Raw genomic sequence first — 26741 nt, 5'->3', positions numbered from 1 at the left:
ACCTCAGGTTTCATAGTCTTGTGAGCTGCATGGTGATCTCTCTAGTGCTGGTGGCATGAGAAAAGCACTTTGTACATATTGTAATGTAGTTGTTGTTAGGAATGGCATCCAGCTGTAGAAACTATACCAAAGCGGATACTGGAGAATGATGCAGCTTTGGACCATTGGTTCCTGTCAAACTGTCCAATCCTTGCCAGCTTAAACATGGACAATGAGGATGATTACATATGTTAAGGGGAACTACATTGCTCATGTTGATACATTTTCTCAACTAAATTTTAATTTGCAACCTCTGGACACTAGCTTTGATAATGTTGTTGATAATTTCATATATTTTGATAGCTTAACTTTAGAAATGGTCTGATATTGAGAAAAATCCTTTCTAATATTAAAAAGGATGTTTTGGGTAACTGCTCTGATCCTGATAGACTGTATGAGTGTGTCAAACTTAGATTATTTCAGAAAACTTGTAATCTTTGTGTTTGTGACATTATTGTTTCACCTTAAATATTACTAAGCACAGTCATCTGAAACTTGAAGCATGTTTGCTTAGTTGTTTATATAATATTGAGGACTACATTCATATATGTCCTAGATTTGCTGATATCATAAACTGTTAAGAGTACATGCTTCATTCATAGTTTAAAAGAGTTGTACTTCTAGACTTGCATATACATAGATCATGCTCATGTTAATAGTATTTGACTGCTGTTTGTCATGGTGAATTCTTGTTCATGTCACTCTGCTAAGTGGTTTTACTCTGAATGCTGTTGGAAGATATCTGTTGCAGCAACAACACCCCAAATGTAAGAACAGTACCCTATTATTGGTCACACTTGAACTTTGATTAGGGAATTAGCAGTTTTTGAAGGTGAAGTTTTTTTTGTCTCTGAAGAGGATGTTCAATCTTTGTGATGCCCTTTTTTTTATGTTGAGGATGCTTTCTTGCTAGAAAAGATCTTGATTGCTGGTGAGGTCTAGCATTTGTGGCAGTCTTGGGAGTTTAGTGATGTACTCTTGATGTTAGGTAATGTGAGTAAAGTGTGATATTTTCTCCATGTGCAGTGATTGTGTTTACACAATTAAATTTTGTAAGACAGGAGTGTGACACCTTTATATGTTTGAAGCTGATAAACCAGCAAAAAGCAATATGGCTAGGGACTAGGTTTCATGTCATAGTACCATTCTCCTATGCAAATGCACATATATACACACTAGGGAATAACTGTTGAGTTCATCATCCATTCTTTGTCATATTGTTTTTCTTACTGCACAATGTCAAAAAATCGCTCACTCTGTGAGCCTGTGTATGCATGTGTGACATCACATGATAGTTGTAAACAAGCAATCAGTGATGTTTGTTACCAGTCTTCTGTGAAAAACATATCTGGTTACGGGGGAAGTAGGTGGTGATTAGTGGCTGGGAGGGCATCTGTCTGTAGAAAATCTGCCTTACCAAATTTCATTAGACCCATACAAGCATACAGAAGTGAATATTAAATGATGATGATGATAATGCATATATATATACATATATGCATTTATATATATATATATATATATATATATATATATATATATATATATATATATATATATATATATATATAGTACTCAGGATTACTCAAGAAGGTCAGTTCTCCATAGCCTAAATTTCAAGGCTGCATCACCTGATGAAGAGGATTGGCCTGCAAGAGTCCTATGCTGGTGTCATGTGGAATGCACTCATGTCAGTGCCACGTACGATGCACTCATGCTGATGCCACATGAAGGTGGTCAGGCTGGTGTCATGTTAAAAGCACCCAGCACACACTGTAAAGTGGTTGGCATTAGGAAGGGCATACAGCCATAGAAACCAAGCCTTGATCAGACTGGAACCTTGTACAGCTTCCCAGCTTGCTAACTCTGGTGAAACTGGTGGAAAATGGACATTAAAGGATGATGGTATATTATGCACACATCCGTGTGTTTGTGTGTGTGTGTATATATATATATATATATCTTAGAACTATCATAGAAAAGCTCAGTATATCTAAACAAAAGATGTGTATGTCTCCAAGGCATTTGATAATGTCAAGTGAAAGGCCATGTTAAATTTCCCATTGAATTATATATCTCAGATGAGATTATTAAAACCAAACCATGAAGCTTTGTAGAAGCACAGACTGTCTAACCAAAGAGTTTCCAGCAACAGCTTTTCCTTTCTTTTTCTGATTTTAGTAATCTACATCCTAAGGTAAAATCTTAATTCTATACTAGTCAAAGGCCTCACCATCTTGTAGAAGTAATTAAGGCATTCACAGAATGTATGTCTCTCTCTCTCTCTCACCTTGACTCTGCTGATGATCTTTTCCTAACAGCTCATCAATGATGTCATGTGCAAGAATTGCTAACTTGCACAGGCATGGCGGTGCGGTAAGAAGTTTGCTTCCCAACCACATGGTTTAGGGTTTGATCCTGCTGTGTGGCACCTTTGTCTTCTACTATAGCCTCAGGCTGGAAACTGACAGAAACCCATCATATGGTGTGTGCGTATGCACACACACACATAGGAGTGAACAAAGGAAAGTAACATGCACTCAACACATGATTAGAATTGTATTTAATAAGCTGAGTTAGACTGTTATTTGATATGTATGTATGTATATATAAGGAATAGGATAAGCAAAAACATGTACATTTGTGCATGTGTGTAGGGTGTGTGTGTGTATATATATATATATACACACACACACACCCTACACACATACACAAATGTACATGTGTATGCTTATCCTATTCCTTTTACTTAATCACTGTATATATCTCTCTATTTTGATTTTAATTCTAATCCATTGTAGAATTTTTTGCTTACCATTGTTATTTATATTGTTCTGCCCTCATCTTTTTTGTCACCTGTCTTTTTCTTTCTCTACTTCTAACTCTCTCTCTCATCTTTCTCTCATACTTTCCCTTTCTGTCTTCCCTCTTTGTCTCTCTTCCCTTTCCCCATCTAATATTTCATCTTTTCCAGAATTCTCCTGTTCACATATGCTCTTTTCTTCTTTGAACTTGGCCACTTTGTTCATTGTTTCTCTCAGTTATCCCTATGCTCACTACCCTTGGTTTGTCAGTTTTCTCTTCCTTCAGTCTAAAGATAGTTCTTCTCAGCTAATGTCCTAACATACACATATGCCTGTACTTAGGCATGGTTGTGTGGTTAAAAAGTTTGCTTCAGAACTGATTCTGTGCTCAGTTGTACTGTATGATACTGTCTAGTAGTAACAGGAGGGTCGTCTGGATACAAAAAAAATGCCTTAACAACTTCCAATTGACCTTGGCAAGGATAGAAAAGAGGCTATTAAAACAACATGTATTTATATGCACACACACACGCATTTGTGTCTGTGCATGTGTATTATGGCTAAAGTATCTGGTCGATGCTTCCACCAATCAACTTGACCTTTTTTTGACACTGGAACATACTAGCTGATACTTAGTAGTATTTATGTTGTACAAGTGTCTATTGTTATAATCTCAATGATGCACAAATACTTCTGGACACCGCCAATACATTATGTCACTTATGACTAATATTATCCATTCTTTGAAGTATTTTAAAAGGAAAAGAATCGAATAACCAGTGTTATCTATATTAGTCTTTCAAAGCCTTTTGGCAAAGTATTCAAACTTGATGAGTTGGAAATGCACTTACAAACCTACACATTTGGTAGCAAGCAATATATTTTGACATCATATTCTTTCACCTTTAGCATTTAAACCAACCATATCCAGCCAAAATATTCTATTTTGTTTTATTTTGAAACAGGCCAGATCCTGCCTCTCACAACTGCCCTACAATGCCATTCTAAAAATAAACAATCACATCTTAAAAAGATAATGCATGATTAATTCAAAACAATGTGAATAAACAAGCATTACATCTGACAGAATAATCTAAATGCTAAAGGGTTAATCTTGGTTATTAGAAGAATAACCAAGCAGAGTACCTTATAATATAGCCAAGTACTGGAAAGTGACTAGAAAATATTACCTTTTCCACAATTTGGTCAGTTTATTGCTTCTGACAGCTGCTCAATTTAGCGACAAATGTAAAAATGTAAACAAGTGGACACATCTACAGGTGTGCTGCTGTTGACCATTAAAAATGGTAAAGACTTGATGTAGAGGATTCTTTTATGTATCTTGGTATCTCAGTCTCTAGGGATGCTTCCATGCTTTTCGAGATCAACTTGAGAATTGAGAAAGCTTCACTTGCATTTGGGACATTGAAGAAATAAGTTTGGTTAGATAGGGACTTGAAACTTTCTAATAAGTTTATGATATTTGCATTGTCACTTTTCTGCAGTACTCATTTAAGACTTAAACTCTGTATTCACTGCACATCAAAATACTCAAAAGATTACACCCGAAATGTCCAAATTGTATATTAAACATCAGCTGGAAATTTTTTACACCTAACACAGAATTACTGGAAAAAAAAAAAGCAGTCTGTCTCAGTGCGGAGGCTCACATCATCAAATATCATATGTAGTGGATTGGTCAACTCATCCCCCTTGATGATTTCAGGTTTCCGAAGCAATTCTCTTGTCTTGAGCTCTCAACTTACTGTGAATTCATGGAGGATGGTGTCATGACATACTCTATGCTAGTTTTCTCCATCTGCCATAGCCATGTGTTAGAGCTTGGAACTTTACTAATGATTTGCTTGTTCATTTCTTGACATTGTCAATTTTTCCATTTGTTTGTCACGCCTTTTCCACAGCTCTTTGAAGAATGTTTTTGTAAAGTCACTCAATCATGTTTTATGGCCATAGTATCTCAGCTTCTTCATCATTGATTGAAAATCTTCACAAAGGCCAGTGTGACACTGGACATTTTTTTGAACCCACTCATTTGTAATGTATTCCAAGTACAGGTTGCCTTAGATGTTTTGAAGTGTGTGTGTGTTTACATATCTTGACATACTGTGCAATTTTTTTAAACAAAACATTTATTCAAAGAATGCTTATTTCTAGTTGCCTAGGCTATTCATTGTTCAGTAGACTAGGGGATTATTAATTTGCTTTGAAACAGTGATGGTTATCATCAAAGGACATCTGGCTGTAGAAACACTGTTGAAATGCAATCTCATCCGACCCATACAAGCATGGAAAATTTGATATGAATATGTCAATGATGATGATGTTGATGCATACATACACTGACAATAATATTTCAGTTAGCATTCTTGATACGCTCTCAAAAATACAGTGCTAAATGGGCTCATTATAACATAACATTATACAGAGATATGAGCTTGATATGGTATTTTTAACAGTGATCAAACACAAATAAAGGTAATAAACATTGCTAAGTTACTGAAAAACCAATTTCCTGTCACAACTTCCATGCATGTAATAACTTCAGATAAACTTACTGAATGTGGTGTTATGCATTGTGATCTTGGGTGTTTGGAAAATGGATTTTCTGTGTTCAGCTATGAAATATGAATAATTTTTTTAGCTAAATTCTATTCCTGGATTAGCTGAAAATGCTTTTACTAAATCCTGCTATTTCTCAGCATTGTAAATGCTTCTAGTATAATCTTGCAAATTATCCACAAAGAAATTACGAGTTACATTATCTCCTTATGTTTTTGTGAATGGAACGACTATTTGGATGCAAATATTGGCTAGTAGAAACTACTTTAAAATGACTGGATTTACTGCTAACAGAAGCACAGACAGAATGTCTCCTTGGAGACTCCTGTGGAAATTTATAACATCAAAAACAATTGTTTTGCTCTCGTTGCACATTATAAAGATTGTTGACCAGGTCTGTTTTGAGCTTTCCAATGGCAGCTACTGGGGCAGTCTTATCCATTTTTTAATGGCTGTGATTACAGAAACCATGGATAGCAAATAGAGTTAAATGCCTTTCTGTAATCAAGCTATATTTTAATAAAGGTCTTTGCAGTGTTTTCTTATGTCAGCGAGTACCACTTCATTATCAAAAGATATGCAGTACAACTTTATAGTCTCTTTTTTCTGTTTGCTCATCACTCACTACCTTGTTGGATTCAAAATGGTCTCGTTGAAACAACTTGTGTAAATTTTATACATAATGTTTATGCTTAGTGTTTTAATTCTTGATTACAAGATCTGTTTGTGCCCAAGCCAGTTTGGTATGTCAGTCTGATTTTCTTAGACATTTTAAATATACATATTTGTAACTTTCCATAGATTGTCAACATCTGTCAGCATCCAGGTATTAGTTCTTTTTCTGATGCATTTCCAGCATGCAGCTTTGATGAAAGTTGTTTCACTTTTATTAAATACAGTATTCTTTCTTGATGGTACATTCTGGCTGAAATCCTTCTCCTTAGACTAAAATGATTTATGATCTTCCTGCAAAGGGATCTTGTTATTAGCTTAAAGAAATTGGGAAAATTATTTTCAAATTTCAAATTGCACTTAAAATTTTTTTTAAACTACATATATTCTACAGGAATCTGCAGTTAGGTTGGCATAATTGTAGTACAAAACAATCAAACTCACATTTTGAATTTTATTGCTATTTGTTTTGGCTAGTGTGCAGCTCTTGCTGGCAATCAACCTATATATATAAAGAGGAAACAAAAGTAGGTGTAACTTGTGGGTGCAGGCATGTAAATATTTGTTGAGAAGCTTACTTCACAATCACATGAAATCCAATCCTGCTTCACAGCACCTTGGGCAAGTATCTTTTATAATTTTGGGTTAACCCAAACCTTATAAGTGAAACTGAAGGAATGGAAACTATATATTTGTTTCCATGCTCAACATGACACCACCTTCTGGATGTTTAGCAAAGTCTGCTCTTTGCAAGAATTCAGGCTAGGTCTTTAGTCTGAGGATAACTGATACATTGTGCTTCTTCACTTTCTCCCTGTTAGTCTTGGAGGCCCTGAAAAAACACCATTGATGCTGCCTTTCTCTTTCTGCCTAATCCAGAATTTAAAAAGTTGCTAGTATTTTATCTTTTCTGATATTTCTGCCTATTGCTAAAATCTGTCATTACTGTTATATTTTATCACTGTCTTTGAAGAAAGGACATTGTCTATAGACCATTGAGGAGAAAGATGTCTTGAATCAAACAAACAGTGAAAATGAATCACAGACTTAAACATGCTGTTGAAAAATTGGTGATTAGTGTAAGGCAGGAGAATATAGGAAGTTTTTTTTGTTTTTTTTAAATGTAGATTTGTATATAATGTTTGCTGCAAAGTTTGGGACGAGATGTGAGATTTTGAACTGTTCAGAGTAAAAGTATCAGTTTGACTTTAAAAAAATCCTAATTAGCTAGTACTTGCATCCAAATAGTTATTCCATTTGAGATTGGGATCTGGCAAAGATATAAAGATTTTCTTTCTTTTTTTTTTTATATTAAGCAATACTGCAAAAGATGAGATAAATCTATAACTATTAATATCTAACATTGAAGAAACATCTTTTTTAAACAAAGAAAATTAGTGAACTCTACTTGGCAACTATAAAGGAATTGGAGGTATGAGTGGAAGCATAATTTCTAGAGCATGGGTTTTATTGACTCTATGATAGCAGGCTGGCCTGACAGTAGAAGAGTAGTTGTAGCTTGTATTGATTATAGAAAATGGTGGGGGGATGATGATGATGATGATGATGATGGTGGTGGGGGAGGGGTAAGATGCTGCTGCTAATGATGGTCAGTATAAGCTGTTGATCCAATAGCAATTATATTGAAAGGCTAGATAGTAAGCATTCTTCTGAGTGAATCAAAATTCCCAGTGGTATATGGGCATCGAAAATAGAAGACCAGAAAAAAGCTAGAGTTATGATATAAGCATGCTTTATTGAATGTAGAATGTAATTTTGATGGCTAAATTAAGTTAGTGAAATAATAAAGCTTGTTTGAATGATAAACACTATCAAGACTAATCTAATCAGATCATGCAATTGTCTGAATTTACAAGGCTTACTAACTATACATATATTCTATTGTCTGAGAGATTGTGAGTATACCTTTCTGGAAATTATCATGATCGTCATAAATGCCTTAATTTCTGTTTTCTGATACTGACTTGGATTCTTCAGCTCTGCAATATAGTGACTTTCCTTTAATCTCAATCATATGTTATCTATGACATTCAGTATTTTTAGGTTTGATCTAAAAACTTCTTTCTATTGAGATCAATGTGTGAAAAGTACCTTTTACTATCGATTCACAATCATTTTTTATTCAACATTTCCTATTCATTCATATTAGGTGCAGGCCTGGCTGTGTGGTAAGAAGCTTGCTTCCAACCACATGGTTTTGGGTTCAGTCGCATTGCATGGCACCTTGGGCAAGTGTCTTCTGTAGCCTTGGGCTGACCAAAGCCTTGTGGGTGGATTTGGTAGATGGAAACTGAAAGAAGCCTGTCGTATGCAGGTCTTCATGTCTGTGTTTGTCCCCACTTCCCCAAAGCTTAACTGGTGTTGGTGTATTTATGTCCCCATAATTTACTGGTTTGGCAAAAGAGACTGATTGGATAAGTACTAGGCTTAAAAAAAATAAGTCCTGGGGTTGATTTGTTTGACTAAAACCCTTCAAGGCAGTGCCCCAGCATGGCTGCAGCCAAATGACTGAAACAAGTGAAAGATAAAAGATGACATATCCAGTTATCTTAGTTCACTGCTGCAAATGTAGGTTGACCCTTTTGTTACCATATTTCTGCAGCTATACACAGTCTTTGTTTCAGTTAATTTTGAAAATGAAGAAGAATTTCATAAATTAACTTTGTCCTTATTAAGCTGATATTTTGAACATAGATTAACATGAAAGTTTGATGGACAGTTTTAAATTTAGATCACTTTTAACAGGAAGTTTGTGTCAGAGAAATAAGGATGGTCTCAGATATGTTGGTAACAAAAGAGTTTGTGTTGAGATCAAATTACTTATCTTAACTTTCTTCTAGTCAACCTTTTCTGCATTACATGTGCAATAAACTACATTTCGGTCCCCACCTCTTCAGTCTTACACATTTACTTGCTCATGTTTGTGATCATGTTATCATCTTATATGCACAGAACATATTGATTACTTTGTTTTATTTTGTTTTACAGAGGAAGTAACTATTTTTTATGGTTGTGTGATTAAGAAGTTTGCTTTGCAACCACGCGATTTTGGGTTCAGTCCCACTGCATGGCACCATGGTTGAGTGTCTTCTACTATAGCCCAGGATGACCAGTGCCTTGTGAGTGAATTTGGTAAATGGAAACTGTATGGAAGTTCATTGTGTGTGTGTGTATGTGTGCACGCACCAGTGTTTATGCTTAACAACTGGTGTTGGTTTGCTTACCTACCTGTAACTTGATGTATAAATATGTGGGTGTGTGTGTGTATGTGTATCTATATATAGGCAATTTAATATATATAATGTATCTAATTTGTTTATCTGCATAATTGCCTCTATACCTGCTCAACTTTATCCCTCTTTACTGTAATGACATTGTAATCTAAGTTTGGATCTTTTGAGCACTACAAGTGTCTTCTATTTGGAGAATCTCTGGATCTCGTCTGTAAACTATATATGTGTATATATATATATATATATATATATATTATATATATATATATATATATATATATTTCTAATTTTGGTATGTGGCAAAGCATTCAGCTGACCCCTAATTATAATTATGTATATAATTATAGAATATTTTATATATATATATGTGTGTATACACATGCACACATACATGCATATTTTATGGCAGTTTCTTGAATCTGAGAAAGACAGTTCTGCAGTTTCTTGCTGAGCAGCATGTGCTGATGTGATCAAATGTTTGTGCTACATGTTACATCACTCCCTCCATCAAATTGACATTGTCTGTGCAGATGCTCAATATTGTCATACATAAAATGTCAACGTGATTGCAGAGCAACTTGAGATGAAGCGTTTTGCTCAAGAACACAAAGCACTACCCAGCCCAGGAATTGAACCCATAGTCTTGTGATTGTAAGTGCAACACACTGACCACTAGGTTATGTGCTCTCTCTCTCTCGCTATATATATATATATATATCTATATATATATATATATGTATGTATATATATGTATATTTATATACATACATATACACACATATACTAATATTGAACGGTGAGCAGTGAGAATGAGTGTTCAACACTGTATTGGTGAATGAATATTCTTTATTTGTAGGTTAACAAGGCAACCAATGGTTTCATGTGAATAGATCTTCACAATTGTTCAAACATGCCACATGGAAGTATTGGTACTCGTTGTCCAGAGATGAGTACCTATACTTCCATGTGTCCCACTTAAACATTTGGGAAGATCTTTTCACATGAAATCATTGGTTTCCTTGTTAACCCACAAATTATATATGAGAGGAGTGCTGAAAAATTCCTGGCTTTGGGTAAAAGAAAGTCCAGGAGGATCAGTTAATTATGATTTTATCCAACATATTCCCCTCTCAGATTCACACACTTTTTGCAGTGGTCCTTCAGTTTTCGTAAGCCCTAAAAGAACTTGGAAGGTGGGGCTTCCAATGTGGCCTTTTGCTATACCCTTAAAGCCAGGAACTTTTTAGCACTCCCTCATCTGTGTGTGTAAGGCTTCCATACAGTTTCTATCTACCAATTACATTTACAAAATATTGGTCGGCCTAAGGCTACAGCAGAAGGCACGTGTCCAAGGTTCCACACAGTAAGATAAACCTTGAAAGTATGTGATTATAAAGTGATCTTTATGTCCTCACTTAAAAGTTGTTTCTTAAATTGTATTCAAATGAGTGTAAAATTTAAAAAGCATAGATGTCAAAAACCTTATAAGAAATTTTCCTTGAGCAGTTAATGACCAGGCTCATGGTATGAACTTCAGTAAACTGAGTTATTTTATAAAACAAATAACTGCTTGTTTAGTTGTTTGTAGCTAAACATTTAAGTGTTATTAGCAAAGGTTGTTTATCTGTTGCATAACAAGCGAATCTGAAAACATGCCTAAATAAACAAAATTATGCAAATTACTTCACATAAGTATAAAGTGGACACATTTGAGCAGGGGCAGTGATTGCTGAGATTAAAAATTAATTTATGCTCTGTGCTGTGAAATAACTATTCAATGTGTGTGTGTGAAGAAATTTACTTCCCAGCCACTTATTTTCAGATTCAGTCCTACCAGGTAGCACCTTGAGCAAATTTCTACTACTATAACTCTGGGCCTACCAAAGCCTTATGAATGGATTTAGTAGAAATGTCTAGCTATGAGGGAACTATTACCTTACTTGGATTTAGAAAGATATCAGTTTGTAGAAAATCTGCTTCAATAAATTCTGTCTGACCCATGTAAGTGTGGAAAGATGGCTGTTAAAACGATGATGATGATCATATATATGTGTGTGTGTGTGATGCAATGTGTTAATGTCAGCATCAACTGTTGCATGCTGTAATATTCATTATTATGCCTATTAATTCAGTGTCAGTTTGTAACATTTTATTTCGTTTTGGGATTTGGTTTGCAAGATTCTTTATGTGAGTTCGTGTGTTGAAACATATTCTGTTGTGTCTGGGAAGCGTCATTCTCTTTTGGTACCTTATAATTTAACATATTCACCGGTAAAATTTCCACTTATTTCGTTTTTATTTTTCTAAAAGTCTTGTTGCACCTTGCAACAAGATTTTGAATGCTCAACTAGAGCTAAAGCAATTATTACTTTCTTCCATTAGCTATATTTTTGTTCTGTCTAAACAAATGATATAATGCTTATTAGAAATAAGGAAGAAAAATATGGGAACTAATTCACTCTTTTGATCTTGTCAGAAATGATTTTTTTTCTTGACATCCACTGAAATCCAGGTTTTTTTTTTGGCATATGGATTGCTTTATTTATTAGATTCAACTATTCATATTAATTTTCTTAAAGGTGTGGATGAATACATTAGTGTGTCTAGTAGAGGTTGTGTCCTAAGTACAAACAAAAACAAAAAAAAAACATGATGGCAGTATGTTGGATTGTTTGTATGGCTGTTTTCGCATATGTGAAATAGTATTATAACACATCCTTTTAATAATGTGCACTCATCCAACTCTTCTGTTAACTCTTACATTTCCATTCTCTCTATACAGACGAAACAAAGCATAACTGGAGAAATAAACCAACTAACCAGCTTTTATATTGACTATTTATGTGTGTCTGTGTGATTTATGATGTGTTTGCTTTAACTGCAGGACACATTACCATGTGAATTAAGACTCCATATTTATACCATGATAAGCTTTTATATTCTAATATTGCACACTCACCTAAGCAGTAAGTCATGTATATTTAGAGTTAGGCTATAACATATGAAAAGAACCTTATAAAATTAAATTAAAACAAACTATTAATATTTCAACTCCTTCATTATATTTATTTTGACAATTTTATTTTCATAATAACCATCTTTTCTTATACAATTATTGAAATATAATTGCAAGTCTTATTTGAATTCTGAACAAGTTGACTTTAACTTTTGTCCTTAAAATATAATTGCCAGTTGAGCACAGGGGTTGATCTAACGGACTTACTTCTTCCCCTAAAATATTGCTGGCCTTGTACCAAAATTTGAAACCATTATTTTGGTAAGTGCTAGAGACAACTCTGAGCATGAGGTAATCTTATTATAACCTCATCTGCAAAGCATAAGTTTCACTGTATCTGCTAAAGTAGTGATGGAAAGATCACCAATAAAATGTGCAAGAACTTATCTGGTTGGCATAGAAAACTATATTACTCACTTTCATCATCTGCTTGAAAACAAATATAGCTATGTTTTGAGAATGGCCCTTTTCATAGCTATTCTATGCATGTACATACTGTGTCTCATGAGAAATATTTATGTGAAAAATGAAATATTGAAAATATTGTCAGTCACTACATATAGACATCAATATTTTATTGCAATAAAGTTTAACAGTTTTGTTTGATTTTTCCTATTCTGTGTACACTTTATATATATTTGATACCCTGTCTTTGGTTTCACTCAAATATGAAATATCTTGCTTATTCTTGTAGCAACAGACAAAACTTATATATTAGCTCATAGTTTACTTATCCTTACATTTTTGTCATCAGAACATGCTGCTAATGTTTGTGTGCATACAAAATCAATTAACCCCCCACACACACACTGTTTTGTTTTACAAAAGAAGTAGGTTAATAAACTAATTATATAATCTGCATATCCTGTAGAAAACTTTAAAGAAATTTCTTTTCGTGGGAAGGATTTATTAGAAGAGATGTAAGTGTAGCTTTCTTATATTTAGTTTTTGTAATTCTACTTGGTTTTGTGGCAACTTAAAGTTTCATTTCATTGTTTGAAGGTCACCCTGACAGAAGAAAACAGTTACAGAAATTTAAACTATTTCTAGAATATTGAAATATTGTTTTCATAAAGCAAGCAAAACCTTACCCTTGAAACTGGGGAATTAGAATATTTTATATTCAATATATATATTTGCTGGTTAAAATATGTTGCTGATAAATATATTTATTTGGCTGATAATATATATTAATTTGGCTGATAGTATATATTATTTGCTGATGAATTGATTATTTTCTTACTTTGAATCTGTTGTGTCTCTTGTTTGTTTAAACCTAGATCAATCTAGATTGAGCAAACAGATCTATCTTCAAAGAAATTGTAGATGTGATCAGATTTTTGTTTTTTTAGTTAGAGTATATCTCATGTTTCCCTTATTTAAGATGGTAATACATGTAATTTGAGGGAGGTTTAGCTCAGTCTATATCTATTGATGGTAAAGCACTTTTGATATCTTTTCTTAATGATAAAGAAGTGCTTATATTTTTTTACTCTTGTGATTTTATGTCAATAATTGTCTTCTTAATGGATTAGCAAAATAATTGTCTCAACAGCTAAACACTGATTTAGTTCCATATCTTCTGCCAGCTATACTTTATATTTTGTTTTGGTTAGATTGCTGTGAAAGTTGGTGGGTAAATCACCTTCCAAAGAGTATTAAACTGACTAAAGTATAAATAACTACATCTTGACATCCATTAAAATCCAGGTTATTATTATTATTATTTTGGCATCATTTGTTAGATTCAACTATTCATATTAATTTTCTTAAAGATGTGGATGAATACATTAGTGTGTCTAGTAGAGTTTATGTTCTAAGTACAAAAAAAAAAAAAACAACAAAAATTAAGAGAACAAAGGAGACATGAGAATGCTGGGGTTCTGTAATTCAAAGGAATATATTATTTGTAGTGCAGATTTATGGTTACATGTTATTAACTATCTTTCTATAAGCAGAGTTCACAAGAAATACTTGATAGCAACAAAAACATGTTCACCTTGCCCTCATGTAACACAAATCTCAGAAAGGCAGCTAGTGAATAATCACCTACCAATTAAGTTATGCTAAGAGACTTTAAAATTAGTGCTTCATCATTCTGTTTAACTAAGCAATAACCACACTAAGAATTATGGCTCATAACTAGTTTACATTCATTTCTTTTAGAGGCAGAACAATATTGAGAGCAATATTATTTTGTGTATATAAAGAAAATGGCTACAAATAGCCTTTTTATGTATATTAGTCAGTAGTTATAATTATTGGCTTAGTTACCTGCTTAGTTAAACAGAATGATGAAGTGGTGTTAATTTTGAAGTCTGGCATAGCAACACCATTATTTACCAAGGATCTCAACTCTCTTTCATTTCCTCCAGCTGTCACAATGATTAGTTATTTCTGAATGAAAGGCAGAGTAAATAAAACTTGTAAGAAATGAAATTCTGTATAGCTATGAAGTATGTATTGTTTCTCTTTATATCAAAAGAGACATGAAATGTTGAATATTTTATGTTAATTTTTTAGCAAGATAAAGTACATATGATTAGGCATGACTAGGATACAACCGAGACAATTTATGTACAGATATAAAATGTGAATAGAAGATACTAGATAGTTAAAGACTTGGAGTTGATAGAATATACTTGTGGTAGATATGGACCAATGAAAGCTAGATGATTTTATTACATCAAATATAATTGCATTATAACTAAAAATAAGGTGGTACAGAATCATAATGAGAAAAGCAATTTTAAGAAGATATGGAAAATCTTATTTAAAATCATCATCATAATTTTTAAATTTCAATTTTTGATGCTAGTGTGGTTTGGATGGGTTATCTTAAGTGTCAGTTTTATTTGGAATTACTGGTCTCTTAGAAGCATAGCCTGCAAGTCAACTTTCAGGGATCATATCTTGTCTGTGCACGCCATTTTGTACAGAGTGTACTATGAGCAATTTGTATTGCCATTGGCACTAGAGAGGTTGTACATTGCTAACCAGACTGAAGAGTCTTCTCTCCTCTCCTCTGTATCATTTTGTATGTATCATCATTTTATATTTGCTTTCCATATTGGCATGTTTTGGGCAGTTGTCACAGTCTGAATCATTTTTCATTCAGAGTTACACCCAAGCATGGTTGGAGATCTCTTCTTATTCATGAATTTTACTTTGGCATGGTTTCTACTGATGAATGACTCTCCTTACACCAACTACTGTGTGCATTTTATTATTTTATTATTATGACACCAACACCAGAGAAGTTGTCACCTAAATGGTCCTCTTGACCTTATAATATCTCTGATTATTCACCAACCGCTTTATAGAATGTATTGGAACATTCTATCATGGCACCAGAACTTGTGAGGTTGCCTTGAACTCGGCAAGACAGAGATATTCACTATTTGATGTTGTCTCCATTTGTTCACTTCAGGAGATAGCCATTTTAAAAGATGAACAAGAGGAGAAGGGGAAAGAAGAAAGCGAGACAGAGAGAGAGTTTGAAAAAGTGCTAGAGGAATAATAAAGATAGGCAGTAAAGGCAGAATATAATGAGAGAAAGAGGGTAGGTGGGAAAGAAAGTTGCTAGTGATTGCTGTATTATTGCTGGTTTGAGAAAAAAAGGGGCAAGTAATGGGTTGTGGAGATAGTTGATGGTAAGAGAGCATGAAGGGTGGCATGGTGTTGGGAATAGATGGGAGTGGGGGAGATGAAAGGGTATCAGATAGACAAGAAAGGCAGCAGATGGACATTTGGTAGCTACAAAGTAGGTAAAAGGCCCAGTTGAATTATATTCCAGTTTCTATCATTAATTTTTATTTTAAGATGGTATTTGCTATGCTTGCATTGCTAGATATAAAATCACCAATCAACATGCTCCTTTACCAGTTCTTTCATGAGATGCAATGTCTTGGGATCAGTTTTCACCACTTAGTCTGTGTCTTCTCTACTCTCTCTCTCTTCATTTCACTTTCAATACTTGACACTTACCATGCCCATACCTGCCCAGTCTTGTCTTTTAAACACTACATTTGATTCCTTTTATATCCAGTTTTTCTCTCACCTCATTTGTACTCCACCATTAATGCATGTTAACAGGAATTACAACCGTGTTTCGTGGTCTGCTACCACAACAGCTCCTTTATAGGATCCAGTTAGCTCAAGACATCATCAGGAGGAACCACGTCTGGTTTCGGCCCCTACTCCTCTACCATTTTGACGTGGCGGGCCCCCCCCCTTTCGGAGGTGTCTTCAGCTCTGGTGTTGGGTGCATGTCTTCTTTCTTCTTCTTTCTTCTGTTCCCTGGCCCCTGGCCTCTTCGATGTATCGTCAGCGAGTGTCAGCCGGTGACTGACTGTCTTGTCAAATTTTTCCCTTTAAATACCTGCTGCATAGGCTCCAGCAGGCAGCCCCAGCAAGTTGTCACGTGACACTGTCTCACCTTAACTGACTAGTGAAGGCGCGTAGTTTTAGCCCGCGCTTTTTCTGAACGACCGTCACCTGTCAGTCAGCTTGTCTCACCTAATGATGTTATTTCCCGTCGGCGTGTTTATGACTTTCAAGCCATTTTCGGTCTTCCTGCTTCAGCCATATATAGAAGCTGGCTTTTTTTACCTCCTCCTGTACTCTCCTTATTAGTTTACGCAGCTCGGGGCTAGAAAAGACAAATCTTCTTTTGAAAAGCGTTGTCATTTTCTTTTCAATTAAGCCTCTAGCCCCCACTGCCAGGTGATAATATTCGACATTCCATCCCTGTTCTCTGCATTCTTCGATTAGCTTTTTATACCTCTTCTCCTTTCATTCCTCTGTATTGCCGATGTTCTCTTCCCAAGGTACTGTCAGTTCTAGTAAAATTCCCATTCTCCGGTCTCTGTTCCAAAGAACTAAATCCGGTCTTTTTGTTGTTTTTATTAGTGGAAATATTACTTGTCTTTCCAAGTCCGTGGCCACCTCCCAGTATCCCTTCCATCTTTCGTCTATCTCGTATACTTTACTTGTTGGCCTGGTTTTATAACCTTTTCCCTCCTTGTGGAAGTATACATCCAGCAAATCATGCTCACTTCATTTCTTTCTAGTCTTCATGAATGCACTGCAGTCAAGGCTAATATCTTGTTATCATACAGTATTGCGCTTTGGTACAAGCTGTATACAATCTGCTCTTCACTCAGAGAGAGAGAGAGCATTTATTGCCAGTAGAGGTAATAGTTCCCCAAACCTTTTCCAATACATATTTGCTCTGGCTACTATATTTACAGAATTAGGCTGCCTAGGTAACAGAAACTGTCAACTACTACTAGGGAGGCACCCAGGCATTTAAGAGAATCTATTTCCCCTGAGTGCTCTTAGTGCTTATTGCCCTTATGTACTTGCCCTATATGACAGCTGTCTTCTTCATTGCCTACATGTGATACCACTACACTTTTGCTATGTCCACTGTTTACGCTGAACCCACCATATATATGTATATAAGGGAAGTGCTGTCTTCCAGCAAATTTGTTGAAAGGTATATGAAATGAGAGTAGCAAGCATGGTCTGAGAGAATGGGTCTGCTCTGAACATGCACTTGTAAATTGCAGATGGACAATTGAGACATGGCCTTAGTGGTGAGGGTAACTGTCATTTTATGATGTTTTCATGAGTAGCCCTCAGAGATCTCCAAACTTAGTTCAATTTTTTTTTGCTTTTATTATTTCTCTCATTTTATATATATATATATATATATATTTATATATACACAAATTAGTAAATAAATACTAATTTGTGTATTTTTCCCTCACGGGCTACTTTTTACTGGAAGACAATACTTTGTATTGCATTACTGATATATTTATATATATATATAATCTTACACTATATCCTCCTATACCACGCTTGGTTTTTTGTTAACCTTTATGGTTAATAAAAAAAAGCATTCTTCTTCTCCTTCTCCTCATTATTATTGAAGATGTTGCACAGTATCCAATATAAGTGTCCAGTTGTTTCTTCAGGTTTGGTGGTATTGAACCCAATGCTTCGATGACAATGGGAATGATCTTTATGTTTGATTCTTGCAGCTGCCACATCTTGGCAGTTTGAATTTTCAGGTCTCCATATTTGTTGACTTTTTCTCTTTTTCCATGTCAATTATTAGGCGCTCTTGCTTGTACTTCTTAATGGCTACTATATCTGGCATTCAGTGCCTTAGCACTTTGTGTGTCTGGAAATTAAAGTCCCAGAGGATCATTGCTTTCCTGTTTCTGTCCATTACCATTTCTTGTGTATGTTGGTCCCAAGTGCCCATTATCTCACTTTCATACTTCTGATACAGTAGCTAGTGAAAGTTTAGGGACCTGTCATGTCTGTGCTTGTATTCTTTCTGTGCAAGACTTTCACAAGTACTAATGATGTGAATCACACTTCTGACCTTCTTCCCACACATTCTGCAGGGATTCATTGCACTTAAATGGCATATATATCCCTTTACACTGAGTTGGTATTCATTGCCTGGTCCTAGGCAGCACGATCAGGCTTTCAGTCCTCTTTTTTAGGTCACATTTGCTGGACCACATCCATGATGCTTCCTTGTCTTTTAAGTTGTTAGTTTCAAGATGAAACTGATCATGTAATTCCATGTGGAGTTGTATTTCTTCTCTCATTGGCTTTTCATGATCAGAATTCAATAGCACTCTCAAATCCATTGTTGGTAAATCCTTCTGCATTAGCAGCATACTTTAGCAGGTCTTGTTTGATGTTGACCAAATATGCTGTCAAGTTTCTCTCTCACTGTTGATACTCTCCTGTACGCTTATCGGGCCATGTCCACCCATACCCACTTCATGTACAGCCTGTATACGTTCACCTTAGGGTGGAGGGCACCATGCATTGTTATTGTTTTTTGGATAGTGTGATTGAATTGGTCAATCTTCACTGACGTCCACTTCAGAATGGGTGCACTAGCAATGTACAATAGCAGCCCATATGTTAATGGCAGTCAGAAGGTTCCTTGCATTGAGTTTTGACTTCAAGAGATGTTTGAGGTGTTTCAAATATGCAGCAGTGACATTGTCTTTCATTTCTCTGTGCAAGATATTGTCCAGCTCCAACTTTCCAAGATACTTGTACCCACCATCATCCATGTCTTCCATTCACTCTCCATTTGGCAAATCTATGCCCCTGCAATCTGCTCTTTTCCCTTGTTTTAAAGGGAGCACTGCTCACTTTCAGATCCTGAAGTCCATTCCTGTATCCTTGCTGCACATCTACAATCTCAACCAACCTCTGTGATATGCATTCAGTGTAGCATTGCACCTTCAGTGCTTTTGCTTGAATATGTTGTTTTAGGGTTTCAATAACAGTTTTGAACCCATTCTTTTCTATATGGTATTTTTTTCAAGATATGCCTTCACATCTTTTTCAGTATATTTCCATTACCCTTTAGACCATTCTTCTATATGACTCACATCTTTATGCAAGGTTTTAATATCACCTTCAATTCTCCGCTTCCACCATGGCTCCTTCTGTTTGCCTGATTTCCTCTCTTTCCCTATCGTTGTCAGTATTTCAGATCATGTTCACTAACTTCTACATATGTGAATTATTTTTACTATTCTGTTGTTAATATTCTGTAAACTTTAAGCCAGCTACTGATTCCCATTGATTTAATGTAGGTCAGGTTTTTTTTATTCGTCTATGGTTGAGATTTCGAGTAGCAAGTAAAAGTTTGGAAATACCAACTGTTTCTTTTCTTTTGTTTGTTATGAAAATGTCAGTCTGTTACTGAAGTTGCTATTAATAACAAGCCATTGTTTTTGTTTTTTAAAAGTTTACATTGTTTTTTCTTTCTGTTACTCTTATCAAGTACTTATAAACAGTATGGTTAGTCTAACTCTTTTTCTACATAAATATTTTGTCAAATGATCAAAGCAGGTTTGAGTATGCTATGCTGATGAATCTCAAATGAAAACCATAGCCATCTCTTGTTTGTAGACAAAGATCAAATTTCCTCCTAAGTATGTAATTCCAAGAGATAATTTGCAATTTCTTGAAATTATCCTTCTTTTCTTAGAGAATCACTAACAATTATACTTGGTTTTTATTTTATTTTTCAACTAAGTGGCAGTTCTTAGTAAATTGATAATTTTGTTAAAAATTATATCATTCAGTTTACTCAGCTGTAAATGTGTAACCCTGTGACAGACTAGCATTCCATTCAGTGGGAATGTTGGCTTGCCCACCTAGTCAGCAAGGTGGCATCATTTGAAGGCCAATGTGAGGGAATACACAGTGATTAATGGTTTATTACCACACCTGGCAGTCTGGTCGATACAGTAATAGCATTCAGTATGTCATTGCTTAACATCAGTATAGTTAACATTAGTCATTTCAATTATCAATGCTAATGTTGGTTTTAACCTCGTTTGTTTTAGATTGCATGTGTTGACTACTGTCTGAAAATTAATTGTAATAAGGTTGGCTTTTATCTGGTTCATCTTTATCTGCTGCTGCTGCTGATCTGCAAATTGAATCACATCTGATATTGTTATATTTGATTATCTTTATCCTTTGGAGCAAGGATCTAATTGTTATGTCTTATATTTTCTGTTTTCATTGTGGTAGAATTGAAGAATTGTCTGAGTGCCAGACTAAATCTTTGGTAATATTTAGACGTGCACTTTTGTTTCTGAATTCAAATTCTGTCAGGGTTGTATATTTCTAGTACTTCTTTCGATCCAAGAAGGCTCAATAGAATAAATATCAGAAATAAACAGTAATAATTTTAATTGATTATATGCCTTCCATACAAATTTATGGCTATCATCCTCACGATCATCATAATCATTATCATCATCCTTTAATGTCTGTTTTCCTTACTGGCATGAGTTAGCCGGTTTGACCAGAGTTGGCAAACTGGGAAGCTGTACTTGTACTTGTGTCGGCGTTCACCCAGAGCGGGTTGAGCTGGCTTCTTCTCTGGTCCTAACAGCATCATGAAGCTGCACGAGGTTCCAGTCTGATTTGGCTTTGTTTCTATAGCTGGTTGCCCTTTCTAATGCCAACCACTTTACAGTGTACACTGGGTGCTTTTAATGTCACCTTCATGACTTCTATATTTCCTGTTTTTAAAAAAATTCCATAACACAGATGCGGGCATGGTTAAGAAATTCACTTTGTTTCAGGTTCAGTTTCACTGTGTGGCACTTTGCGCAAATGTCCTCCTCTATAGCTTTGGACTGACCAATGCCTTATAAGTGAATTTGGTAAACAGAAGTTGTGTGGAAGCCTGTCATGTATATATATATATATGTGTGTGTTTGTTTGAGTTGGGCAACAGGTATTGGTTTATGTTCTTGTAACTTAGTGGGTCAGCAAAAGAGACTGATAGAATAAGCACCAAACTTAAAAAATAAATACCAGTGTCGATTTGTTTGACTGTACCTTTCAAGGGTGGAGGCGTGTGGCTTAGTGGTTAGGATGTCAGCATCATGATCATAAGATTGTGGTTTCAATTCCTGGACCGGGCGACGCGTTGTGTTCTTGAGCAAAACACTTCATTTCACATTGCTCCAGTCCACTCAGCTGGCAAAAATGAGTAACACTGTGAGGGACTGGCATCCCGTCCAGCTGGGGAACACATACACCGTTGAAACCGGGCCCATGAGCCTGGCTAGGCTTTAAAAGGGTGCATTTATCTTTTTATATATACCTTTCAATGCTGCAGTCTAATGACAAATGAAATGATAAAATATACATGTTTCTTGTTAAAAAATTTTAAAGCTGTAAATCAAAAGAAAGTTATCAAAGACAAAAGTTAAATCATTATCTGTATTGGATTTAATTTTTTCCTGTTTTTCTCTTGTTTTTACTTCCTAAATTCTAGTATAATGCAGACTATATGGTCAAAAGTTCAAATCCTACAACCATCATTGCATTATGCTTCTGAGCATAGCACATAACTTTGCTTACTCTAATTTGCTTGACTGCATGTGTGGGAGTAAGCAGGGAATGAAGCTCTGTGTTATTTCACAGTTGAATGGTTAGTATAGGAAAGACGTCTATTTGTAAAAAACAATCACCATTAATAACTACACACACCATTCCACCATTCCATGCATGCATGTAAAAATGGAAGGGAGAGAAAAAAATCTATAAATATTCATAGATCTTTCAATACTGTCATCCCAAAGCATTTTATTGATGTGGTTCCAGCTCCAGTTAATTTTAGTACTATGATTCCTGCTCTACAACATGGTTATTTTAGTGCTGTGATTCCAGCTACAACAAACAGTCGGTAGAGTAGTTTATACAAATGTTTTTTAAGTGGCATCTGGAATGATTTCACCATATACCGTCTCTTCAGTTATACATCTGGTATGCACGTTTTTACTATATCTCCAAACAGTTGCTAATATCATAGGTGTTGCTAAGGCAGCAAGCTGACAGAATCATTAGCATGCTGGACAAAATGCTTAACAGCATTTCATCTGTCTTTACTTTCTGAGTTCAAATTCCACCGAGGTTGACTTTGCCTTTCAACTTTTTAGAGTTGATAAAATAACTACGAATTGGGCACTAGAGTTGATGTAATCAACTAGCACCCTTGCTCCAAATTTCAGGCCTTGTGCCTGTTGTAGAAAGGATTATCGTAGTTGTAGCTTCAAAAACATTACAAATATTGTACACACTTGATCATACCAAAGAAAGTAGTATCAGCAGTCCTCTTCTGGTTGAGATTAAGTAAAAGAAACTCTTTATCTTCTCTTGAATATAAATCACAAACCAATTTTTACCCCTAATGGGTCATAAAAAAAATTGAGAACAATATGTCATCATCATCATCATCATCATATTGAGCAGAATTGTTAGCGTATCAGACAAAATACCTTGTGATGTTTCTTGTAACACTTTACATTCTGAGCTCAAATCCCTCCAGGGTTAACTTTGCCTTTCATCTCTTCAGGGTTGATGAAATGAAGTACCGGCTGATGGTATTGACTACCCCATCCCCCTAAAAATTGCTGGCCTTGTGTCTAAATCACAAACTCATATTATCATTCAGATGGGGAGCTGGCTGAATCGTTAGCATGCTGGGCAAAATGCTTAGCAGCATTTCTAGCTTTTTGCTCCAATTTCAAATTTTGCCATTGTTGACTTTACCTTTTATCCTTTTAAGGTGATGAAATAAGTATCAGTTGAGCACTGGGGTTGGTGTAATTGATGACCCCCTCCCCAAAATGTCAGGCTTTGTGCCAAAATTAGAAAGGATTATTTTTATTTGTTCTTTTGGAAAAGAAAGGATTGAACTGCCTCAGATTAAAGAAGATGACGATGATTAAACACAAGGCAAGTTTATTATAGGGAAGGGAATTTTGATTGATTGAATAGTAGTATATTATCTATACATATAAAACTCAGTTTGTGTGTGTATGTAAACCTGCATAACTTTTGAAGTTCGCAACTGATTTTCTTCAAACTGGGAATATACATTACTTAGGTTCCAGAGATGGTTTTAGACTCTTAGAATTTTTCACATAATGTGTAATGGGGCCTCTTTATGAGTTAGAATTAAAATCTTTATAGAGTAAGGTTAGAAATATATTTTTACTAGCCAATGAAAAATGCAGACATATACTAACAATATTCTTAATTAAACTTGGAAGAAGTAGAGGACAACAAAAAAATTCATTAAAATTAGAGCTTAAAATATTGCTGCTAAAATTAAAATATAAAAAGGTATTTTTTCACATTTTTTAAAAAATTCAATTAATTTCACTTTTCCTTTTTTATCTTAATTTTATTTTTTGTACTAAATGAATTAATAAACAAATTTTAAATTTTTATTTTAACAGCAATATTTTAAGCTCTAATTTTAATGAGTTTTTCTTGTTTTCTACTTTTCCAGGTTTAATTGTTAAGAATATTGTTAGTATGTGTCCACATTTTTCATTGGCTAGTCCAGTGTTTTTACAGGTTTCGCAGTAATAGTAAAATTTTAATTAAAAATATTTAAAAGTACCATTTTTTGCAGTCATTTTGAATTCAAAAATTTCCAAGAAAATTCAAACAAAATTTTGATTTTTCATTTGACTAATTCTCATTTAGAAATTAAATTAAAAATGAATGAAAATCATTGCAACTTTGCCTTTTGTAAACATAATGTATGTACTGCAATTTCAGTACATTATGTACTAAAATATATTTAAAGAATATATTTACACGCATCATTTGCTTTTTCTAAACCGCCCTACTACCGACTTCAGTACTGCTCATAGAGACAAACCCACAAATAGTCATATTCTATTTACTATAAAATTAATAACTAAATTATAAATAAAGTCATTTTTAGCATGCAAATAATTAACTCCATTTTGAAAATTTTTAAATAGTGAAAATTGACTGTTAAAATATTTGAATTTTTGTCATTTGCCTTTTCTGAACAACCCAACTATATGATTCAGTACTGCTCAAAGAGACAAAATCAAAAAGATAAAAATATTTTATTAAATAATTTATTCAAAAATGGACTTTAAAAAGCCATACTACGAAAAATTAAGCAAAAAAAAATTTACTTTTTTATAAAAAATAATTTAGACTAATGAAAATAAATATTAGAACTCTTCGTATTGATTTGTGTTGTCTTTTATCTTTTGTTGTGTGTGTACTGAAGAAATATTTTAATTCATATAGGAGTAGTATCCCTTTAATATCACACAAAAATTAATAAAAATTTTAGAATTAAAATTAAATATCTTTTTTTCTAAGGGACAAAATTTTACGAAATCTTTACCAATATATTCCTTTAACATTTCTTTCATATTAATATCACTATAATAATTCTTAATCAAAATTAAAAGAATGGTGTGGATTCAGAGTGTCGATGTCGGGTATTACTACCTGTCAGTCAACTAGTTTATTCTATACATTTTTTCTCTTGACTTTTTTTCTACTGCACCAGATTTTAAGTATTTTATGTCTAAATGTAGCTTATCACTAGTCAAACATAATAATTCAAAAAACTAAATTTGATTTCAATTAAAACTGAATTAGTGAGACTGCTTGGAAGATGCCAACTGTGACAAAAAAGCTACGTTAAGAATATTGTAGTTGAATAATATAGAATTAACTATTTAAATATATTTCTATTTCACTTAAACTGTCTTTGAATATAATTCAAGAGAAATAGAGCCAATGTATGCCACTGGATAATTTCTCATGGTCATTCTTTTAAATTGTTATATTTACCAGTGTTCATTTACTTAAAAGTCTTTATATTTCTTAGTTATATTAAGTCTAGCAAGAACAAGTAATGAATCTGCTGAGTTGGTCTGATAATACTGAAACATGTCTAGAATTATCCCCATATGGTTAAAGATTAAACTCACTACCCCACCCCCACTTGATGCCTACATGATTTTCATTAATTTTGATTCCACAGTTATCTTTCTCATCTTTCTTGACCAGGACCAGTTATTGAGGTAATGATCTTTTCTTCTCGATACAAGTGTTATTTTAACTAAATAGTAGTTCTTTATTTACTAGCGGACGTTAAACGATGATGATGATGATGATGTTAGTCCTGACATAACTCTCTGTAATAATTGGTGACTTCAGTGTTGCATTAAATCTTCATCTTTTATTATCATTTACAGATATTATGGACTATCATCAACTGACAAGATCAGTTAACTATCATGGGAGTACTCTTGCTAAGTATCTTATCTTTGAAGGACAAAATGTAGGAGAAGATCTTGTAGTTCCACCTGAAAGAGATAACTTCCGAAATCGTTCTGAAATCAGGTGGGCATTTTGTTTCTTTTAAAATATTATCGTTCAACTTAATTTTTTGTATTTACACAAGGCCTTGTTTAATTTTAATTAAGAACTTTGATGATTTCACATATATAATAAGCAGTTGGGGTAAATACCAGCTGTTTCCTCTTGAAGCATATCTGCTTATTCCATTATTACAATCCATTATGTGACCACAATTGCTGCTGTATGTTAGTCAAAATACATACTAAAATTGAGAATTATGGAAATATTTGTGGAGTTTCAGAAACACATATAATGGAGAATAAATAATACCCACCCAAGATTTCTATTTCCCTGTTTTGTTATATGTTATTGGTCAGTAAAAAGCACACTCTAAAAGTATTTTGAGCAGTTTGTTTTATATTAACATGTAGTTTATTCCTTGTTATGGTGTATAACCAAACTAAAAGTTACTATTGTTTTCTCATCCACTATTGCTAATACCGATGACTCCTCTTTGATAATAGTTTGGTTGTTTGTTTAAGACTAAATGTTCAAAATAATATTTTGAATATTGTTTTACTTGTGATTCTTATTTTTTTGTTGTAATTTACAGTGGGGTGGGCAAAATGCCATCAAACTGCAAATCTT

General features: G+C 34.2%; 1 protein-coding gene across 3 annotated transcripts in view; it reads left to right on the top strand.

Annotated features, from left to right (window-relative positions):
* Positions 1–26741, top strand: part of LOC115209187 (serine-rich adhesin for platelets) — an 84066-nt gene that overhangs the window by 14762 nt on the left and 42563 nt on the right. For all 3 annotated transcript variants that reach the window (XM_036501287.1, XM_029777431.2, XM_036501289.1), the window contains one exon: positions 25988–26135. In XM_036501287.1, the coding sequence (XP_036357180.1) occupies positions 25993–26135 (143 nt within the window). In that variant the 5' untranslated portion in view covers positions 25988–25992. The remainder of the gene's footprint in view (positions 1–25987; positions 26136–26741) is intronic.

This window comes from Octopus sinensis, linkage group LG3 (genome assembly GCF_006345805.1).
Source record: "Octopus sinensis linkage group LG3, ASM634580v1, whole genome shotgun sequence".
Lineage (NCBI taxonomy): Eukaryota > Metazoa > Mollusca > Cephalopoda > Octopoda > Octopodidae > Octopus > Octopus sinensis.
The sequence above is the reverse complement of the archived record's forward strand: the minus strand, read 5'-3'. Positions and strand labels throughout refer to the sequence as shown.